Source organism: Pipistrellus hanaki (assembly GCF_964339955.1).
Source record: "Pipistrellus hanaki genome assembly, chromosome: 11".
Lineage (NCBI taxonomy): Eukaryota > Metazoa > Chordata > Mammalia > Chiroptera > Vespertilionidae > Pipistrellus > Pipistrellus hanaki.
In genome coordinates, this window is record NC_140513.1 from 44,499,297 (window position 1) to 44,518,492 (window position 19,196).

At 39.2% G+C, this 19,196-nt stretch overlaps 1 protein-coding gene and 1 long non-coding RNA gene across 5 annotated transcripts in view; one reads left to right on the plus strand and one right to left on the minus strand.

The window, feature by feature from the left end:
* Window positions 1-223: 223 nt before the first annotated feature.
* On the minus strand, window positions 224-6,051 carry LOC311630521. Its single transcript, XR_014796395.1, has 3 exons — window positions 5,875-6,051; window positions 2,101-2,180; window positions 224-1,263 (listed from the first exon to the last, which is right to left on the minus strand). It is a non-coding gene; the product is annotated as an uncharacterized lncRNA (long non-coding RNA).
* The window catches only part of RIC1 (RIC1 homolog, RAB6A GEF complex partner 1), a 93,022-nt gene continuing 78,980 nt past the window's right edge, over window positions 5,155-19,196 (plus strand). For 3 of the 4 annotated variants that reach the window (XM_084899578.1, XM_084899576.1, XM_084899577.1), the window contains exon 1: window positions 5,155-5,595. In XM_084899578.1, the coding sequence (XP_084755704.1) occupies window positions 5,452-5,595 (144 nt within the window). In that variant the 5' untranslated portion in view covers window positions 5,155-5,451. The remainder of the gene's footprint in view (window positions 5,596-19,196) is intronic. The other variant, XM_084899575.1, reaches the window with a different exon arrangement.

Here is a 19,196-nt window from a genome sequence, read left to right on the forward strand (position 1 = left end):
TAATAACTACAATGAATATGAATTTTTGTCCAAATTAATGAAGGCATATATTCTAAATAGAGAAGGAGAAGGATGAGAAGGAGGAAGTAGAGGTAGAGAAGGAGGAAGAAGAAAGATCTGATTAGAATTGTGGTGAACTTTTTACTGCTTCACATTATAAGGTTAGACAATTTTTCTTTTCAACCCCTCTTGCTATTTTAATAAAGAATGCACAGAGAAATTCAGGTATAGCATTTCTTTAATACTGGAAACTCACTGAGACAGAGTCAAACAGAACAATTGTTATTGTTGGCTGCTAACTTGAATGGAATCAGGTCTGTTTCCAACGATGCTTTAATTTCTAAAAAGACTGAAGTTAAGAGAAAGAATAGTATTTCTTTTCCCATTTTGCTTGATTAGGAACAAGGGGCTTCTTCACTTTATTTTCCATTGAGGCTTATTAATAAGAAACCCTCCTGCCTTTATGGTTAATTAAAAGTTTGCAAGTTTATAGCTAACACTGTTTACTATAAGGAGGGTTGTGGACAGGGTGGACTGGTTAGTCACAAATAACCAGAGTTACTGAGATGTTCTTTTTAATTTAATGGTTTATACATTCTACTAGTGAACATTTCAACAATATAGAAAAGGAGCAAGAATAACACATTAAATTCTCAAGAACCCATCACTTAGCTTCAAAAATTATCAACTCTCAGGCAACCTTGTTCCATATATATTTCTAACTTCTCCACTCACCCCAAGATTATTTTGAAGCAAAACACAGACATCATATTGTTTAAGCTGAAATATTCATTACCAATCTTCAGAAGGGGAAAAATTATAATCAAGAATCCAGCATAGTCTCATATGAACTATTTTTATTAAAATAAATCATATGCATATGAAAAACATGGACATTTTCAGTGGTCACTTAACATATATGGGTAGTGTGGTAGACACACACACACACACACACACACACACACACGCAGTCTAACCCAGAAGCAAATACATCAGATGCACATAATGAAAGTATAATAAGTTTGAATATTAAATATGAAGAGTCATAGATTAAAGCAATATCATTGTCAGTAAATATTATCATCAGCTCCTATGGAGGTCACCAAATACTGGAAGTAGTGTGCTCAGAACCAAGTTCTGGTCCCAGCTCTGTGCTGTCAGCAGAAGTCTGTGAGTGTGTGAAGTACACAGGGCCTACTTTCAGTCTTGTGACTCAGGGTGCCTTTTCTCCAAATCCTCCCCTCACCAGTCTTGGGACGGTGCCTGAAATGCCACATTACAACATCACTCCAATGGTTTGCCAGCACTGCTGGGCCCACTGACAGCAGGACAATTGGGACATTTTCAATCATAAGCAATTTAACTCTGTTTTACATAACTTCCCCCCCCCCCCTCATTGCAGAAGTCATGACTTCATTACAATTTGAAAAATACAAAAAAGAACATAAAAAAAACACCTGTAATCAGTTGTAAGCACCAATATTATACAGCATTTTCTTCCCTTTTATTTCTAAGTACATTTTTTGTGTGTGAATATATGATATTTTAGATACTGTCTTTAATCTGCTTTAATTACTTCAGAGTTTATAGTGAAATATTTCTACATAGTTAAATATTCTTTCCCAACATAATTTTTTATTCTTACAAAATATTCCATTGTAAGGAAGGACTATAATTAATGTCTTTTGGGAAACATTAGATTATTTCCTTTTAGCTACACCTTGGTGGGGTGCATGCGCCGTTAAAGCTAAAGCTCTGTACACATCTGTTCATTTCCTTAGAAAACAATCATCGGGAAAAATAGTTGGGGCCAAGAGTATGCATATTTTAAGATATCTTTTTTTTTTTTTTTAAGATATAATGTCAACTGCCCTTTAGAAAAATTGCACCAAATTATATTCTCATCAAGAGTTTATAACTGTACCTGTTCCTGTCTACCCTTACCAACATTATTTCTTCTTTTCTTTCCACTTATTTTTTTATTTCAGAGAGGAAGGAAGAGGGAGAGAGATATAGAAACACCGATGAGAGATAATCATTGATTGGTTGCCTCGCGCCCCTTATTAGGGATCAGGCCAAAAGCTGGGCCTGTGCCCTGACCTGGAATCGAATTGCAACTTCCTGATTCATAGGTTGACGCTCAACCACTGAGTCACATCAGCTGGGCCCAAAATTATTTCCTGTAATAAAAAAGCCTGTTAGTTTGACAGATGAAAACATGCACTTATTAATTTTCTTTTATCCACTTAGTCTTAGTTCAGAATAGAGTTTAATAAGTTTGACTAAAGAGTGTCAGTGATGGGGTTGGAGAAGGAGGAGAAGCAAGATCCAGGATAAGGGAACTGCTAATGGATTTTATAAAAGAACACTAGTGTCCTGATGCAGATTCGTGCACATTGCAAGGAAATTAATTAGAAGAAATATTTTAATATCGCTATTCGCCCTTTCTCTATTATAGAAGTATCAACCAAATTCACGATCGGCAATGACAGGTGACAGGTGGAAACACACATATGTGATTGGTGCCAACAAGAGGCTTATATGTATCACACATGCTCAAGTCAACTTAGCCTTTTATATATGTAGAATAAACTTGCTTATAATTAGAACTGCTTTCTGACTTAGCTAAACTTTTTCCAGCCCAGTGAAGCACCTCAACTTCTCTTTCAAGTAATTGTCAGCAACACAGCAGTAAATATGAACATGAGGCAGATTATTATTGTAGATCACGCAGGGAGAACAAGGGTATTTAACTGCAGCAGTGTTTGACTATATTCTGCGCAGTGAGAAAACCCAAAGTCATTTTCAAGTTCCACCATTTCTTGCTTTTTAGTCAGGTCAAATTTCTAAGCTTTCTAGATCTCCGTTTTCCAGCTAATGAAAAGAAAATAGGATTCTACCAAGTCTTCTATCTACCTACTCCAGAACTTCTGTGAGGATCAAATAAGTTGAGGCATGGGAAAACACTTCACAGACATTTGGTTACAGTGTAAAATGTTTCCACCTAGGTATAAAGCAAGTCGTGTTCCTGGGCTGAAGAAACTCCAAGGAGGCTAGTCACTAGGGAGAGGAAGCTGGGCATTGCTACGTAATGTCATTACCTGGCCCTGTCTCCTCATTAAGAAAGTGAGGATGACATCACACCTACCTTGAAGATTTACTGTGGAACTAAATCAAGTCATACCTTTGAAAATATTTTGTAAACCTTAACTGTGACAAAGGAGTGTGGCAGATGAATTAAATTCTAAAAGTCATCAAAACAAGTAAAGTTAAAACTGACTGCAACAAGTTACTTAGAAGTTCCTTAAACCACACTTTGGAGTTTGAGAACAAAGACCCTCTGACCAAGAGCCCAGACAAATACAGTCTCAGTAAGATTGCCAGTGGAATTGCTGCAGTGTAACTTCTTTTCATTTCCCCTTTCTGCCAAGTGCATAAATGAATCTGAGTAAGTTAGAAGAAAGTATGATGCAACTGTTATTCTACAATTTTATATTGGCAAGCCAAGAAACCTCTCTGGGCTTCTTTGCCTAATGGTATAATTCAGCTGCATCAGGGTTTCATCCAATATTTCATTTGACAATTATTTTCATTGTTTACTATTCTTACTATATTTCAGGCTGCTGTGCTGGACTGGGGGGTTGGGGAGGACCACCTGTAAGGAGACAGTCTCACAGGCAGTCTGACCACAACAGGCTGGCGAGTGGTGAAACAGTTTCAACTTTGATTTGAGGAATCTGGTTCTTTGATCACGTTCTGAGGAATGCAGCGAATGTTTAGGAAGACAATGTAAAGTTACATAGTTTGTTATGAACACTACCTACAATGCTACCTCTGATATGGATTAAGTTACTGACGTTTTTTGTTTATGCTGCCACTTTTTTACTCGAGTTAACTTCTTGTTTTTAATCTGGGCTAACTCAAGTGTTTTTAACTGAAAATATACACACATGGGGAAAATCAAAATGTACTAAAAAGGTAAACAATGAGAAACAAGTATTTTATTCTAGACACCCCCCGACTCCCACTCCACACTCTATCCCCCGCTCATGCTATCCTCCCTATTCACAGGTAATCACTGAGTCAGTGCTTTAAAACAAGCAGGTAAGGTGATCCCTGTGGTTCAGAAGTGAAACACCGAACTACAGTGTAATGTCTAAAGTCCTTTCCAGCTCTAACACGAAGGCCAAGTCTTTTCGGGTACATACCCTAGACAGCCTCGCCTTTTCTCAAATTATGGCAGGTAAAAGGGTCAGATGAATGCAAACTGAACTAAAACATATACTCTAGAGCAGTGTTTCCCAAAGTGTGGTACGTGTACCCCCAGGGGTACGTGAAGAGTTTGGTGGGGGTACGGGTTGCACCGGAGTTTGGTGGGGATATGCACTGCACCGTGCTTAGCTGCACCTAATTCTAGGTTCTCACGAGTACGAGGGGTACTCAGCGTTACGAAAATTATAGAAGGGGTACACATATGTCAAAAGTTTGGGAAACACTGGAGGACAGAGGGCAGGACTCCTGGCACTTTCGTCGCCGTCGGTTATTTACGGATTGAACAGAGGCTTCCACTAGGATGTAAACTCCACGAGGGCTGAAACCTCGCCACCAATTCTCACTGCGGACCTTGGCACTCAGGAAGGGACCCCTGGGCCTGGGAGCCCAGCGTGGGAACGCAGGAAGGGTCGGTCACGTGACCCCTGTCTCTCTCTCTCTCTCTCTCTCTCTCTCTCTCTCTCTCTCTCTCTCCCCCCCCCCCCCCCCCCCCCCGCCGCCCTCACGGGAGGCCTCACCAGCCCACAGGGAAGTCTGATCTGTCTGGGCCAGGGGAGGGGCGTGGACTGCAGGCCGGGACGTCTCCCCGCAGGGCCCCGCCTGGCTCAGCCGGAGCCGCCTCCGAGCCTCCCGCGTCCCTGCCCGCGCGCTCCGGCTTGCGAGTGGGAGGTGCCGGGGGAAGTGGGGGGGGGGGGGGGGCGGAAGGGAGGCCAACCCGCCGGCGTCTGCACGCCGCGCCGCGCAGAGGCCGCACGAGACGATGGGGGCGTGGCTTCCGGGGCGGGGGCGGGGTTTCCGGGGGCGGAGGCGGGGCTGCGAGAGGCCTCCCGTGCGCGTGCGCGCGCGGCCGCCTTCCCACGAGGCGCGGGGTGCTGACGCCCGCGCGGCCCGAGGACGGGGCGGGGCCGGGGCGGGTCCCCGCGCTCCTCCGCCCCACCCGAGTCCCCGACTCGCCCTCCTTCCTCCCCCCCACACTGGGCCCCGTCAGCTCGGAGGTGCCTTCGTAGGTTGGCATCGCGGTGGCCCGGCCCGGCCCGCGGGCAGATGCCCCGAGCTGCCGGCGGCGGCGGTGCGGGAGGCGGGCGTCCGGCCCCGGGCCGCTGAGTGGGACGGACGGACGGACGGACCGGGCTGGGGGCCGCCGGGCGCCGCGGCGTCGGAGGCGGCTCCGCGCGGACCATGTATTTCCTGAGCGGCTGGCCCAAGAGGCTGCTCTGCCCGGTGGGAAGCCCGGCCGAGGCGCCCGTCCACGTCCAGTCCGACCCGCAGAGGACTCTCCTGGCCGTGCTGGCCGCGGCCCGCCTCAGCATCTGGTTCAGCCGAGTGAGTACAGCCGCCGCCCAGCCCTCCACTTCCACCCCCCGGGTCCCGGACCCTAGACCGGTGTCTTGGCCGTCCACCTCCTCGGACCCGGGTCTGGGCAAGTCCTGCGAACCGAGGCTCCGGGGTGGAGGCAGGCGCTGCCGCCGCCGCCAGAAAGCCCCGGTGCCGCCCGCGTAGGACAGACCGCCCTGCGCCGGGCAGACCCCGCGCGCTCCCTCGGCGGAGCCCAGACTTGCCCTCCCCCATTCCTCCGGGAGCAGATTTGTTTATTAAACTTACCACAATTAGCAATCTGGCCGCTGCGGTGTTTCCAGCCCTCGGGTTTGGAATGGAAGGCCGTTGATTTTGGAGTTGGGGAAAGCCTGTTGGGCTGCTTATCCAGTGCCAGACTTCGCAGGCCTCTGATAACTTATTTCTGGCAACTGCTACTCGGCAGGAGTTCTTTTTTTTGTGTGTGTGTGTGTTTTATTCCCCCCCTCCCCCCCAAAGGTTGGGTTATACAACTCGTCGCTTCTCTTCCCCAGCATCTCCCCACTTGCAGGCTAGTCCTTTTCTTCAGTGGAGAATTTTGTGTGGGGAGTGGAGGGGGAGAAGTTAGTAGGAGCAGAAATAGAACTCAGGCCTGTCCCTGCCGTGCCAAGGTATTAACACCTGGAAATAATAAGATTTGGGTAGAGCCTGAAACTGAGTTCTGTTCTTGCTTTCTGTGAATCCTATGGGTTCCTTCCTTCCTTCCTTCCTTCCTTCCTTCCTTCCTTCCTTCCTTCCTTCCTTCCTTCCTTCCTTTCTTTTTGTATCTAATTACTGAGTAGATAAAAGAAAAAGTTGCAAAAGTAAATAATGGATGAGATACACTGTATTTTTTGAGAGCTGTCTACAAAGCTTCAGAGTAGGGTATAAAAGTGTTCTATTTATTTATTTATTTATTTATTTATTTATTTATTTATTTAATTTATTTATTTTTTAAAGAAGGCACTACTAATAGATGTCCGAGTGACGTTTTTTCTCTCTTCGGAGGTTGTTTGACCATCTGGAAATAGGTTGTGACCTTGGCTGTATTAGATCTACGTGAAATGCTGGTTTTAGTTAAATTAGTTAAAACCCCCCAGCTTTCTGTGTTTAACCATTTGAACGTCTGTGAGGTCTTTGGCTATCCTCACACACGACCCTAGTAAAAGTGATGATGAGATTTAAACATTTCTGGTACTGTATCTCCTTTAAATAACTATCGTAGATAGACAGTAAATCAGGTTTTTACCATTAAGTTTTGGCTGATTTACTTTTTAAATATGTATTAAAACAAAATAGGTTGTCATAAATACGACAATATGACTTCTTGTTGCATTTTTTTAAATATGTATTGCATATCATTTGGTTCTTAAATGATGTAATAATGCATTTACATTGTGTATGCCAATTAAATAATTTTTTTGTTTGTGTGTATCTAATTATTATTTTAAATACATGAAAAAAATAATTATACCTTGAATTTTAAATTGTCAGTTGTCTTCTGAGTTTAGTGGTTAATTTCGCTCTTAATGTAACACGTTTTAAAAAGACTAATATTTAGTTTCCCTTATCTCTAAAAAGGCAGACCTAACTTATTTTTAGGCAGAACTTAATATGAGGGATGAATAGACCAGAAGCCTGTAAATTACTTTAATCCTTTGTAAAAGAAACAAAAATTTGACTCAATTTTGTGAATATTGAGAATATCTGTGTGTGTTTGCTTTTGGAGTTACCATGTAAATGCTATGTACATCTAAGACAGTTTAGAATTTAAAATTAGTTATTCCTTTCATTCAAACTTTCACCCTACACACAGATAGCTACTTTCTACAGAAGTCCTGGCGTCACTACATTAAGGCCCTGTGTATAAAAAGTTAGGTTGTAGGGAAGCTATGGGTTCAGAAGTATAAGGTAAAATGAAATGTATTATAAGTATACCTTTTGGGTGGAGGAGAGACCACAAGTACTATAGGTTTATGAATGGTTCGTCTTGCTCATTGGCATCAGCTTTGTCACTTTAAAAATTAAGTATTGGACCAGATGATTTTAATGCCTTTGATGATATAACTGGGCGAATGAGGAACAGGTGCCTGTAACTTGGTGGATGCAGAACAGGTGCCAGACTCCAGTCTCCAGCCTCCTCTTCCTGAGATACGGTTTTCCCCCACTAAATCAGAAAAATTTTAAATGTCTAAACATACTGAAACTGTGTATGTTAAAATAAATTTAGGTCAACAAACTTTTTTTTTTTTTTTTTTTTTTTTAAAACATGAGAACACCTCTAGCTAAATTGAGGAGCTGTCAGTTAGTCCTACATAATTTAGAATGAATTGGTGTAAAATAGTGTGAATGCGTGAGAACATGAAAGCTTTGATTTTGGAGAGGTTGTATATGCAAGTATTTTATAGAATAAAGTGAATTTTGAAGATCTAAAGGGTTTTGAGAAATAGTTGAGGTTTTAAAAGCTGCTTGAGGGCTTTTGGAGACAGGGAAAGAGACATCAAAGAGATGAGACGATATACAATTTGCTTACTTCAAATTTGGGTCTTAGCTAAGTTAAACTCAGGAGAATGTATCTTTTTTAAAAAGAAAAATAGGTTTGTGGAAGATACATGCATTTATAGTCTAAGCTGGTTTGTTGATTTTGTACAGAGTGGAAGGGAGAGAGAGAGAGAGAGTTAGAAACATCGATGAGAGAGAGTCATCGATCAGCTGCCTCTTGCACACCCCCTACTGGGGATGTGCCCGCAACCAAGGTACATGACCTTGACTGGAATCGAACCTGGGACCCTTCAGTCCCCAAGCTGAAGCTCTATCCATTGAGCAAAACAGGTCTCAGCTATATATTGATTTTCAGAGAGAGAAGAAGGGAGAGGGATAGAGAAAAATATCATTGATCAGCTGCCTTCTGCACACCCCCTACTGGAGATTGAGCCCCACTAGCTGGGCATGTGCCGTGACCGGGAATTGACCTTGTGACCTCTTGGTTCCTGGCTCAATACTCAACCGCTGAGCCACACTAGGCTGGGCCTAAGCTGGCTTTTTTACTAATATCCAAAAGAATTATTATGTGTAAAAGGTTGATTAGTCACTGAACTGTGGAAACAAAGTGAAATCGCTAAGAGTAACTTCTGTATATTTCGTGGATTTTCTAGTGAACTTTTACTTATTCCTTATAACTACTATTATATAGCCTAAGTATCTAATGGAATCCCAGTGTTATAGAGTCATATCTCTTCAAAATTCTTTCCAGACTCCAAATTTGAGAAATATAGTATACTGCTATTTAGATGTGTTAATGAAAAAGAGTTCCTGTAGATACTTTGCCTTTTTATTTTATCTTTTTTAAAAAAATATATTTTATTGATTTTTTACAGAGAGGAAGGGAGAGAGAGAGAGTTAGAAACATCGATGAGAGTCATCGATCAGCTGCCTCCTGCACGCCCCCTACTGGGGATGTGCCCGCAACCAAGGTACGCCCTTGACCTGAATCGAACCCGGGACCTTTCAGTCCGCAGGCCGATGATCTATCCACTGAGCCAAACCGGTTTCGGCTTTATTTCATCTTTAGTGTGAGGATGTAACTTGTTTTGTCTGTGTAACTTTATATAAATTTGGTTTTTCTACTTTGTGATTCCACTTAGAAGTTCTAAACACTACTCGAGTTTACAACAAGGATCATTTAGATATTTTGGAACCCTCAAAAAGTGTGCTCAAAAAAGATTTTGCATGTATATGTTAAATTGGGGTGATAGAGGTGTAACTTTATGAAACAGTTTTTGATGTATTTCTGCCAAGGGTATTATAGAAGGACTTGTGTCAGCTTTGAGGATGAAGCTGCTGTTTAAAACACATTATGATTAATGAATGACATGGGTGTTTTGTGAAATGAGTTGTTTTGTATTGTACCAGAGATACTAGAATTATTCCTATAGCATTCATTTAACTATGAATATGGAAGTCTGCATATGTGAATCACAAAATGATACCTTAGAATGCTCGAATTCTAAATTAGTCTTATCTCAATTTTCAGGACATTGTTTCAAATATATAAATTAGCCTCAGCAGTATTTTTGAACACCTCCTGGGAAAGAAAGCCCAAATGATGAAGGGGCATGCTCTATGCAGCAAAACATTTTATCCAAAGATAATAGTGTGTTAATATGATAGTATATGAAAATTTGTAAGTTATCACTATGAAGATTACTAATAAAATTAGCTTATGAAATAAATTATGTGTCTTGAGTAACTCTAATTAGAATCTTGTTCTCCTTGGTGTATGCTAATAATAGAAAATAGTGAGTTAGGTGTTCGACGAAGCAAGATGTAGGATCAGGTATCTGGTTAACCGTGTGACCTCAGGAAGGACATTTAATTTGTCCCACAGTTTCCCAACTCTCCCATTTCTTACTCTTCCACATCTATTCTATTACTGCCTTCACAGAGCCTTCCTTATGAACCACTGTTGGGAAGTCTACTAGGGTTCAGTGTTGGTTAAAGAATGAAGTTCAAACTCTACTTAGTTTGATATCATAGACACTCCCTGTTGGAATGCTTTCTTGCACCATTTTTGCCTATCAGCATATTATTCATCCTTTAGCTTCTGTTGAAATTCTGCTTTCTATATGAGTCATTCTCTATCATAATCAGAATGTACTTTTTTTTGATGAACTATTTGTATTGTAAGTTTATCACACGCTTTATTTCTCTATCTAGATCACATGTGTCAAACACAAGGCCTGCGGGCCAAATCCAGCCCGCCAGGCCTTGCAATGTGGCCCGCACCGCGCTGTCATCACTGCACTCCGCTGTCAGTTTATGACATTGTCAGTTTATGACTGTTCAGTAAACCATTCGGCCCGCGATTTAGGCTGGATTTTAGATTTTGGCCCCTTCTCTGATTGAGTTCGACGCCCCTAATCTAGATTATAACTGTATGGAGGGCAGAAATGATTTTATTTTGTGTTATTAATAATGCCTTGCATAAAAAGTGCTTAACAAGTATTTGTAAAATAAATATAACAAATATTTGTAAATAAATGAATTCAGGATATCTGTCCTATGTGTAGCATACAATGTTTTGAAGGTTTAATAACTGAAAGACTTTTAAGTGTTGACGTGTAATTTTAAAAATATGGTAAGGTAAATTTCAGTTTAAATTTAGAAAAACTTCTTTAAAGAGGATTATATAAGTGCAGGTAAATTAAGTACTATTTTCTACACATAGTCCACATTATTTTAGAAAAGTAGTTTATGTTATTTACAGTAGCCAAGATATGGAAACCTAAGTATCTGTCAGTGGATGAATGGATAAAGATGTGTATATATATATATGATGGAATGTTATCCAGCCGCTAGAAAGAAGGACGTCTTGCCATTTATAACAATATGGATGGACCTTGAGAGCATTATGCTAAGTGAAATAAGTCAGACGAAGACAAATACTACATATCACTTATATGTGAAATCTAAAAAAGCTGAAGTCATTGAAACAGAGGTTAGAATGGTGGTTACCAGGAGCTGAGTGGGTTAGGGAAAAGGGATTTTGGTCAGGGAATACGACTTCCACCTGTAATATGAGTAAGTTCTGGAGATTTAATGTAAAACATTGTGATTTATAGTTAATACTATGTTATATACTTGAAAGTTGCTAATGGTAATTATGTAATCTGATTCTGGGGCAGGCGGGGGGGAGGGGGGGGGCGGGGGGGGGGAGATGTCGTAGGGAGTCATGTGGTGGTTGGCTGGCCGGCCTCCCTGGTTGAACTCCCAGTTGAAAGGACAGTTTGCATATTAGACTTCTATTATATAGGCTAATCTTGGAAAAAGACACACAAGAAAGCAGAATAAACAAATAAAGATATTTCACTCATCTTTAGGTGCTTTTGAATCATTGACATGATCCATATTATAGGTAAACATTCATTCTGAGTTTTCTGTGCACCTGGTGCCTTACATCATAGGAAGCAGTTTTCTGAATCTAGGTCCTTCACATGCCTTGTTCGTGATTTTTGTCCTGTTCTCATAGTACATATCCAATTTAACTCTTAAGCTTGAGATTATCTTTCAAAATACATCAATTTATATCTTTACTACAAAATGGAAAGCTAGCACCACTTGTATAAGTAGAGGGTTACTGTTTGAGGGGCATACAATGAAAACAATGTTAGGAAAATTTTGTCCTATTAAAGGCTCTTGTCCTTTTCTTAAAAAGCGCAGTTAGCAGATACATGAGAAAGGCTTAAAAGTAAACTAGCATTTTATAGATTTCCTCCCTATCTAAATTTAAAGGACTATAAAGGGAATTGAAAAAATTATTTTCTCACTGTATGAATATTTAATACATTTGTTTGTATGTCGCCTAAAATGCTGGTATAGGAAATGCTGTATTAAAGCATCTCACTTACTGCTAAAGAAAGCATTTATTATACACTTTATGAAATTAGAAAAAATAAATTTACAATTTAAAATTTTTTTTTAAATATTCTGGAATTCAGACGTGCTACAAGTTAAAGTTTTTTGTTGTTGTTGTTTTGTGTTTTTATTTTATTTTATTGACCAGCAAGCATTAATTGGAGTCAAGGTATCTTATTTCTCTTTTAAGGTCATTATAATAATTATTTTTCTCTGAGTTGCCATTACAGACCTACCTGTCTCCCAAAGTGATTTTTTACTTCAATCATAAATCATACATAAATTTACATATGAAATTTTGACTATATTGTGGTTTTACGATAGAATTTGCTGTGGTTTAATTTTCTAACAGCTTTATTGAGGTTTATGAATATATAAGTGCATAATAATTTTGAGTAAACTTATAGAGTTGTGCTACCATCATCACAGTCTAATTTAAGGACATTTATAATAATCCAAAAAACATATTCCCATTTGCATTCATCATCTGTTCCCACTCCAGAAACCATTGACTGGCCTGCTTTCTGTCCCTAGGATTTGACTTTTTTGGAAATTTCATATGATATAGTCATATAATATGGTCTTTTGTGTCTGGCTTTTACTTAGCATAATGCTTTTGTGGTATTTCTTTTTATTGCTGGATATTGTTCCATTGTATGAATAGATCACAGTTTTAAATCCATTCACCAGTTGATGGGTATTTAGATTGTTTCTAACTTGGGACAGTCATGATTAATGCTGCTATATAAACATTTTTTTTTTTACAATCTGTGTGGATATAATCATTTCTTGTGGGGAGATACCTAGGAATGGAACTGCTAGGTCATGTGGTAAATTATGTTTAGCCTTTTAGGAAAACTGCCAATCAGACCCTTTTTAGTATAGCAGTCTCAGGCCCATTTTATTAACACTTTTCTGCATACCATTTGATGTCATTTCCATTTTTTTCTGAGAGATTTCTTTTAGTATTTCTTGTTAGTGTTTCTTTTAGTATTTCAGGTTTGCTAGCAACAAATCCTAATCTTTTTACCTAAATGTTTGCTCTGCCTACAGTTTTGAAGAATAGTTTTGTTGGAATACAGGATTCTTGTTTTTCTATTGCAGCATTTAAATATGACATTGCTTTCTCACCTTCATTATTTCTGGTATCAAATCATTAATTATATTTTTTATTCTCTTGTGTGTGATCAGGCATTTTACTTTTGCTCTTGCAACATTTTCTGATGGTTGGCTTTCAGTAGTTTGTGTGTGGTATATGTGTGTATGTAAGTGTTGATTCCACTTAGGTTTTGTCAAGCATTCTGAAGCTGGGGCTTAGTGTCTTTCATCAAACTTAGGACATTTGCAGTCATTATTTCTTCAAATATATTTTTTTATCTAATGTGTCTCCTGAAGCCCCATTATACATATGTTGTTGCACTTGGGTGTTTCAGATCTCTCTCCACTTTCTGTCTTTTCTCTGTGATTTTATAATAGATTGGATAACTTTTTTGAAGTATTTTCATGCTTTTGGATTCTTTTGCTATCAAATATGCTGTGGAACCTATATAATGAAGTTTTTATTTCAGGTATTAAACTTTTAAACTCTAGAATTAGTTCTTTTTTTAATTGTTTTTCTTCTTTTAGATTCCCCGCATGTTGAGGTATTATCATATTTCCCTTTGATTCTTTAAACATACTTCCCTTTGTTTCTGTAATATATTATACCTGTAATTGTTTTGATTTCATCTGCTATTCTGAGCCCACTCAGAGATAGTTTCTTTTTCCTTCGATCTGGGTCACACTTTCTAGTTTCTTTTTATTTTCTTTTAATTTTTGATTGATAGGCATTTTATTTATTTTTAGTTTTTTAACCAAAACTACCTTTGAGTCTTCAAAGAGCAAACTTCTCTTTTCCAAGATAATCATGGTTAACTTATAATAATGGCATTTACAAAAGCATTCCCCTTTAATGGGAAACTTAGTTTCACAGACCAGTCAGACATTGAAAGGTTTAAAAAATGTTTATATATTTTTTATCCATATAAGATAAAACAGAATGTAGCATAAGTCAAGGGAAATTCATTCATACTAGTTCAGGTCCTTCTCCAGGAACCGACATTGTTATATTATTTCCTTTTAGCAAAATTCGGTCTAATTTAGTAATTCTCTTCCTTCTGGTGTGATTTCAAAAATCATCAAATCCTACCGTAGAAGTATCCCAACAATTTCCTTGTCACTCTTCATGACAGTGTGAATTCTTGATCCACCAAGCTCTAGAGGCAATAGCTGCAACAGTTTAGTAGTAGTGTTAGCCACCGTGGCTACACTGGAAGTTGGGATGGCAAGATTTTCTATAATTGGGCATTATAATAGCTCCTGAGTCTTATTTTATCTCTCTCCCGTGCCTCTTCCCCAGCGAGTCCTTGTTGCTGATTTTTTAAAAAGTATTTCCTAGTAACTTACATGGAGTTAATCTACAAAATTTATCTTCCCTGCTATATGCAACCACTGAGTGACATCTCTGCTTATTTTTATCATGGCTTTCTAGGGGTTGCCTCTGTATTTACATAGTGAGTGTTTACAGATTTTATTTTATTCTTTCAATTATCTTAAGACATCCATTCTCCGTTGATTGCTTCTTGGGTTGGAGAGTACATGCAAAATTCAGGGTATTGGTATGTCTGTTCCAGCTTTTACTTCCTACCGGACCCTTCTGGGATTTCCTTGTGAACAGTCTCCCAGTGAGCCAGTGATGTGCAGGGAGCTTGCCCTTTGTTTTTGTCTTATCTTTGCATGTACACAGTCTCCCTGTCAGATAGGAATGAGTGGAAAGCTTGGGTCCTTCAGGGTTTTCCTGTTGGTGAGTATTGTCTCCCGGTGCACCAGGGATGTGTGATAAATTTCTATTTCTAGCTGGTTGAGGGAGATGCTCCTTGCCCAAATGGGGTCTGCAACCTCTTGTGAGCAGGACTGCTTGTTTTCTAGGGAGTTTCCTACTTTAACCGACAATGTTAGGATATTGCGCTCTGCTGCATATTAAAGCAGCCCACCTCTAGCAGCAAAGCTGTTTTTTCACTAACAGGTCCGTCCTGATGGCTCTGCTGTTAGCCAAGCTTTGAGGGGATGAGCATAGTCCCAACAAGAATACCATTTATTCCCACCGTTCTGACCTAAAGTTCAGCAGTTTTTCATGAACAAAAGGATTTTAATTTGTTGCTTGCCTTTGGTCAGTTTCCAAATGTTATAAATATTTCTTTTGATTTTGTTTAGTTTTATGCTTGTTTTTTTGGGGGGAGAGGACTTGCCAACTTCTACTCTGCCATTGTTGGAAGTCCTTGTAATTTGACTTTGGCTGGCAATTTTATGTTTTCCTGTCTTAGTGGGCTAAAACTGATCAAATTAATTATTGGTTTCATAATTCTCAGTCATACATTTAGAAGAAATACTTCTTAGTTTATCTCTTCAAGCCTATTCAATTTTTGATGTAATGGCTGCTGTCCTGTCCTTTGGGAGACTGAGCAGTTTGGTTCCTGTATGTGTGTGTAGTGTGGAGGGTAATAGTAAGGAGACAGTATGTTTGCAGTGTGGCTGCTTATAGTACAATAGTCATTAGTTGTTAGGTCTCACTTGTTTGTCATTGCTGTGATTGTTATCACTTCCTTTACATCGTCGGTATCACTTGCTTTTGAAGCACAAGGGTGATACAGTTTTGTTCACTTATCAATCATATGGAATATAAATCCCATTGACTTACGTAATTAAAAACTAAAAGAAAACAAATACAAACTAACAAGTGATGAGTTCTTATTAGTCCTTTTTAAAGGTTTATATATATATATCTTATTTAATATACTCCTTACAGTAACTTTGGGAATTTGGTCTTAATTCTATTCCTAAATAGAAAAAGTAAGTCTTAAAAGTAAGACTTATTTTATGGTAGGAGAAATTATTTAATAAGTGGCAGAGCTGAGATACAAATCCACATTTAATGCTAAAGCTTATTTTGTGGAGGTTGTTCTGTGCTATTTTTCATATAAAGTAGGAATGATACAACTTGAAAAAAAAATCTGTTTGAAAGATATCTTAGCAACAGCTGACTTTAAAAAATATATTCAGACAGTTATATTCACATGAAAGATTGTTTAAGAAATGTTCACTAAATTCCAAGCAAAATACTCAGAACCTTTTAATACATTACTAGAGGCCCGGTGCACGAAATTCATGCATGGGGGCAAGGGGGAGGTGAGGGATCCCTTAGCCTGGCCTGCACCATCTTGCAATCCGGGATTCCTTGGGTAGGGTCCCTAGGTGATCAGGGCTTTCCTTCCCCAGCTGCCAGCAGCTGGCCTGCCCCCACCGCTGCCACTGCTTGCCATCTGTTCGGTGCTGCTCCCCTTGCCCCCACCACCAGTCACCTCCCTCTGTGGGAGACAGGTGCGGGATATGATAGCTTGGCTGGCCTGGGCCTCCCTCTGCGGGGCAATCAATCGTGGTGTGATGGCAGGACCCCCCAACAAATCACATCACACCTGCCTTGGCTGGCCTGGTGCTAGTGGTGTCATAGCATGGTCATCCAGAAAGTTGTCCAGACGGTTGTTCTGCTGTTTGATCATTTGGTCGATTTGCATATTACACTTTTCTTATGAATCTCCTTTAACTGAAAGGATGCTGTGAAGTGGAATGATTTTCTTTCCATTATAAACATTTCTTTTTCGTTTTATAAATGAGGAAAACGAGGCCTTAAGGTAGATGGTTAAGTCTGGGTTTCACCATTATTGTGTTCAACTAGGGAAACCTTATGATACTGCATTGGGAAGAGGGTATATAGGAAGAAGAAAATTCTTTCAACATGGATGTATATTTCAAACTAGAATAATGTGTACTATTTAGTATATTTTAAAATGTTTATTCTTGCCCTAGCTGGTTTGGCTCAGTGGATAGAGCATCAGCCTGTGAACTGAAAGGTCCCAGGTTCAATTCTGGTCAAGGGCAAATGCCTGGGTTATGGACTTGATCCCCAGCAGGGGACTTGCAGGAGGCAGCCGATCCATGTTTCTCTCTCATCATGGATGTTTCTTTCTCTCCCTCTTCCTTCCTCTCTGAAATCAATAAAATTATATTAAAAAAAATGTTTATTCTTTTTCTGGAATATGAAAATTAGGTAGTCTTCCCTAATTAATTTTTTAGTTAACAGACTCTGTTAAATAAACTTTTAAGTCCACTTTAAAAAGTACCCAGTTTTTATAAAACTTTTTCTGAAGCCCATTATCTATTTTTCTTTATATAGCACGTAAATAATATGTAACAGTGAAGACTGTAAGCCATATAGTAAGATTTAAAGTCTGCATTATTAATATCATGATGTTGAGGTATGTTGTCTTCTGACCCAGAGTTAACATTTAACTATATGGTAGGAAATTGAGATAAATTATAGAGATTATTTACCTTCAGCTCTATATAGAATTTGTGTGTAGAAATTCCCATCTCTATATCAAATTGTGTACAGACATAGCACTGAACTGAAATGCTTGTCTAGAAAGGACCATTACATACAGACCTCAGAGATACCGTAGTTTGTTACCTAGATTTATTTTTAATGAATAAGGCCACTTTTCTTACAACTCACCACCACATTATCTATGGGTTTGTCTAGTTAATGCTTTCTTGAATCCTCTATATTTCTTATACACTTGAAATTATGTTTGAAGGCTTGATTAAAGTTAAACATATCTGGTGTGAATACTTCATGAATGATGTATTCATGAAAGTAATTTAAAAAGTATTTTGTTCATTATATTCTACATATGAGTGAGAACATGTGATATTTGTCTTTCTCTGATTGACTTATTTCACTTAGCTTGATACTCTCCAGGTTCCTCCATGCTGTCTCAATGGGTAAGACATTCTTCTTTTTTATAGCTGCACTAGAAGCCCAAAGCATGAAGATTTGTGCAAGAATGGGCCTTCCTTTCCCTGGCTGCACCGAGACCCTGAGCAGCTCGGGCAGTGCAGAATGTCTGCATTGTCACCATGGCTATGATGCAAGGGTCCCTCCCTGACCCGGCTGCTCAGTGCCTGCATATGCAAATTATCCCACAATCTTTGTTGGGTTAATTTGCATACTCACTCCTGATTGGTGGGTGTCGTGAAAGTATGGTCAATTTGCATCTTTCTCTTTTATTAGTGTAGATAGTATTCCATGGTGTAAATGTACCACAGCTTTTTTATTCACTCTTCCACTGATGGGTACTTGGGCTGTTTCCAATTAGCTATTGTAAATTGTGCTGTTATGAACACAGAGGGTGCATACATTCTTTCTGATTGATATTTTGGGTTTCTTAGGATGTATTCCTATAAATGGGATCACTGGGTCAAATGGGAGTTCCATATTTAGTATGGAGTTTGTTTTCCATAATGGCTGCATCAGTCTGTATTCCCACCAGCAGTGTACTAAGATTCCGTTTTCTCCACATCCTCATCAGCACTTGTCATTTGTTGATGGTAGCCATTCTGACAGATGTGAGGTGATACTTTGTGAAGAGACTGCCTTGATTCCATTGTATGTCATTTCTCTCTGATGATCAGTGACTTTGAGCATTTTTTCATATGTCTTTTGGCTTTCTGTATGTCCACTTTGGAGAAGTGTCAATTTAGTTCTTTGCCCATTTTTTAATTGGATTGTGTGTCTTCCTTTTGTTAAATTGTATGGGTTCCTTACGTATTTTGGATATTAACCCTTTATCAGATGTATCATTGGCAAATATGTTCTCCCATACAGTAGGCTCCATTTTCGTTTTGTTGGTTTCTTTTGCTGTGCAGAAGCTTTTTATTTAGTCCCATTTGTTTATTTTCTCCTTAGTTTTTTGTTTGTTTTTTAGCAAATGTATCCGTAAACCTATTGCTAGAGGAGATGTCTGAGATTTTGCTGCCTAAGGTTTCTTCTAGGATTGTTATGGTGTCACCACTTACATTTAAGTCTTTTATACATTTTGAGTTTATTCTTGTGTCTGATGTAAGTTGGTGGTCTAGTTTCATTTTTTTTTTTTTTTTTTTTTTGCATTTATCTAAGTTTCCCAACACCATTTATTGAAGAGACTGCCTTGATTCCATTTTATGCGCTTGCCTACTTTGTCAAATATTAATAGCTTGCGTTGATTTCTTGGGTCTCTGTTCTGTCCCATTGATCTTTATGCCTG